The sequence below is a fragment of the Muscardinus avellanarius genome (genome assembly GCF_963383645.1).
Source record: "Muscardinus avellanarius genome assembly, chromosome: X".
NCBI classification, from domain to species: Eukaryota; Metazoa; Chordata; class Mammalia; order Rodentia; family Gliridae; genus Muscardinus; species Muscardinus avellanarius.
This window is the reverse complement of record NC_137792.1, coordinates 117,333,050-117,335,172: the sequence shown is the minus strand read 5'-3', so window position 1 is coordinate 117,335,172 and position 2,123 is coordinate 117,333,050. Positions and strand designations below refer to the sequence as shown.

At 37.9% G+C, this 2,123-nt stretch overlaps 1 protein-coding gene across 1 annotated transcript; it reads right to left on the bottom strand.

The window, feature by feature from the left end:
* Positions 1-520: 520 nt before the first annotated feature.
* Positions 521-865, bottom strand: LOC308279173 (coiled-coil-helix-coiled-coil-helix domain-containing protein 2-like; the record flags this gene model as incomplete). The annotated part of the gene is made up of 1 exon (XM_080719162.1): positions 521-865. The coding sequence occupies one exon, from the start codon at positions 863-865 to the stop codon at positions 521-523; it is 345 nt and encodes a 114-aa protein (XP_080575288.1).
* Between the last annotated feature and the right edge of the window lie 1,258 nt (positions 866-2,123).

The window sequence follows — 2,123 nt, the reverse complement described above, 5'->3', positions numbered from 1 at the left end:
CTTTTTGTCTTCATATTTGTTGTGAAAAATTCTTAAGAACTACCGTATTATCCAACAATCCAACTGTTGGGTATTTATCCAAAATAATAAAATTCTGCAAGTTTGCTGAATATACTTTGATTAAATAAAATCATTTAAATTTTCTGAAGAGTTTTTGTTATATATTTAAGACTTCCTTCTTTTTTTTTTAAGAAAACCACTTTGTTCTAATAAACTCACAAAGAATATCACAATAGATAATTTAAAGAGGCCACACAAACATTTACCCAGTCCCAAATTCTATGCCAACTCAGTGAACTTCTATAGTTAGAATATCCTCCTCCACTGACATTCTGAAGCAGTGAAGCTATTAATACTGAGAGACTTAATTTATGGTTTTATATATTACACTTCATTACCAATTATGTTTTCATGCTAAAGTAACTTGGTCAGAGCCGATTTTCTGTTCCTTTGATTTGAACTTCTTGATTAGAGTAATCCATTTGCCATTCTGCACTGTTTCAGCACTTCATTGAAACCCTCAGAGCTTCATGGCACTCTGCTTCTGGGCACACTCTAAAAATTGTTTTATCTCAAAAAAGCAAGGGCTACCAGACTTTTGCTGCTGCTGCTGTGCCAGCTGAGGCTCTTGGTAAGTGATGTCAGGTCTGGCAGGCTCACTGCTACCTCCTTCACTAAAGCCCCCAGTGATGGCATGGCCCAGCATGTGTCTGACAGCAGAGTCCATGGCCACACCAGCTGCAGTGGTTGCCATCTGGGCCATTAGACCTGGCTGTTGGGCTGCAGCCACAGGTGATCCAACTGCAGATGGTGGGGCTGCTGCTGCTGGCTGAGCTGCTGGTGCTGGCCTAAGTGCAGCTCTCATCTGAGGGACCCAGCTGGTTGGAAGGGCCACAAGGAAAGTGTGACTTTGGCTTCCACGTGGTATCTTTACCTTTAGTGTGCAGCAGTGTGGCATCTCAACACGTTCTACTCATAAGATTCTAGCATCGTACATATACAGATAATTTTACTTTTTCTTTCTTTCTTTCTTTCTTTCTTTCTTTCTTTCTTTCTTTCTCTTTTTTTTTTTTTTTGCAGTACTGGGGATGGAACCCAGGGGCATTCTACCTCCGAGCTATACCTCAGCCCTATTTTTATTCTTTATTTTTGAAACATGGTCTCACTGAGTTGCAAAGGGCCTCTCTAAGTAGCTGGGGCTGTTCTCGAACTGAGATCCTCCTGTCTCAGCCTCCCAAATGCTGGGATTACAAGTGTGCACCACAACATCCAGCTTACTTTTTCTTTCTTGATTGAATTTTTGTCTCTTTTTCTTTTTTAAGTGCACAGACTAGAACTTCTAGTGCTACAAGGAATATAAATGACAAGAGTGGGAAAGTTTGCTTCTATTCCTGATTTTAGAGGAAAAGATTTCAGCTTTTGACCATTGTGTGTGACATTAGCTGTAGCTTTTCATATATGGCATTAATTTTTTAGAGCAATCTCCATTTCAGTTATGTTGTTTTATCACAAATGGTGCAGATTTTGTCAAATGATTTTTCTTCTTCCACTGATATTATCATGTAATTTTTATCCTTCATTGTGTTAACATGGTATATCTCATCAAATAATCTTAATATGATGAACAAAACTTGCATTATTCAGTAGCAATAAACCATACTTTATCATGGTAAATGATCTTTTTAATGTGCTGTTGACTTTGTTTTGGTAGCATTTTGTTGAGTATTTTTAAACTCTGTATTTGTTATGGTTAGATATAGAACATACTCTGAATAGCTCATGTGTTAATGTTTAGTTGATGTAAATTAAATTATGAGTGTTGTAATTTTATCAGTGGATAAATCCATGTTAATGAATTTACTGGGTGGTAACCTTGGCAATTGCAGATGGATAAATTGCGTGGAAACTCTGGGAGTGTAGATTGAGGACTGCACTTTTGTGTTTGAATTCCCTTGTTTGCTGGCTGTCTCTCTCTTGCTTCTGGCATCCATGATGTGAGAACAGAGTTCTTTCTCTTTCCCTCACTTTCTCTGCTTCCCTCACCATCATGCCCTGAGATCTATAGACTGCAGCCTCATATGGACTGAAACTTAATTGTCCAATAAAATAGTGATTAAATAAAT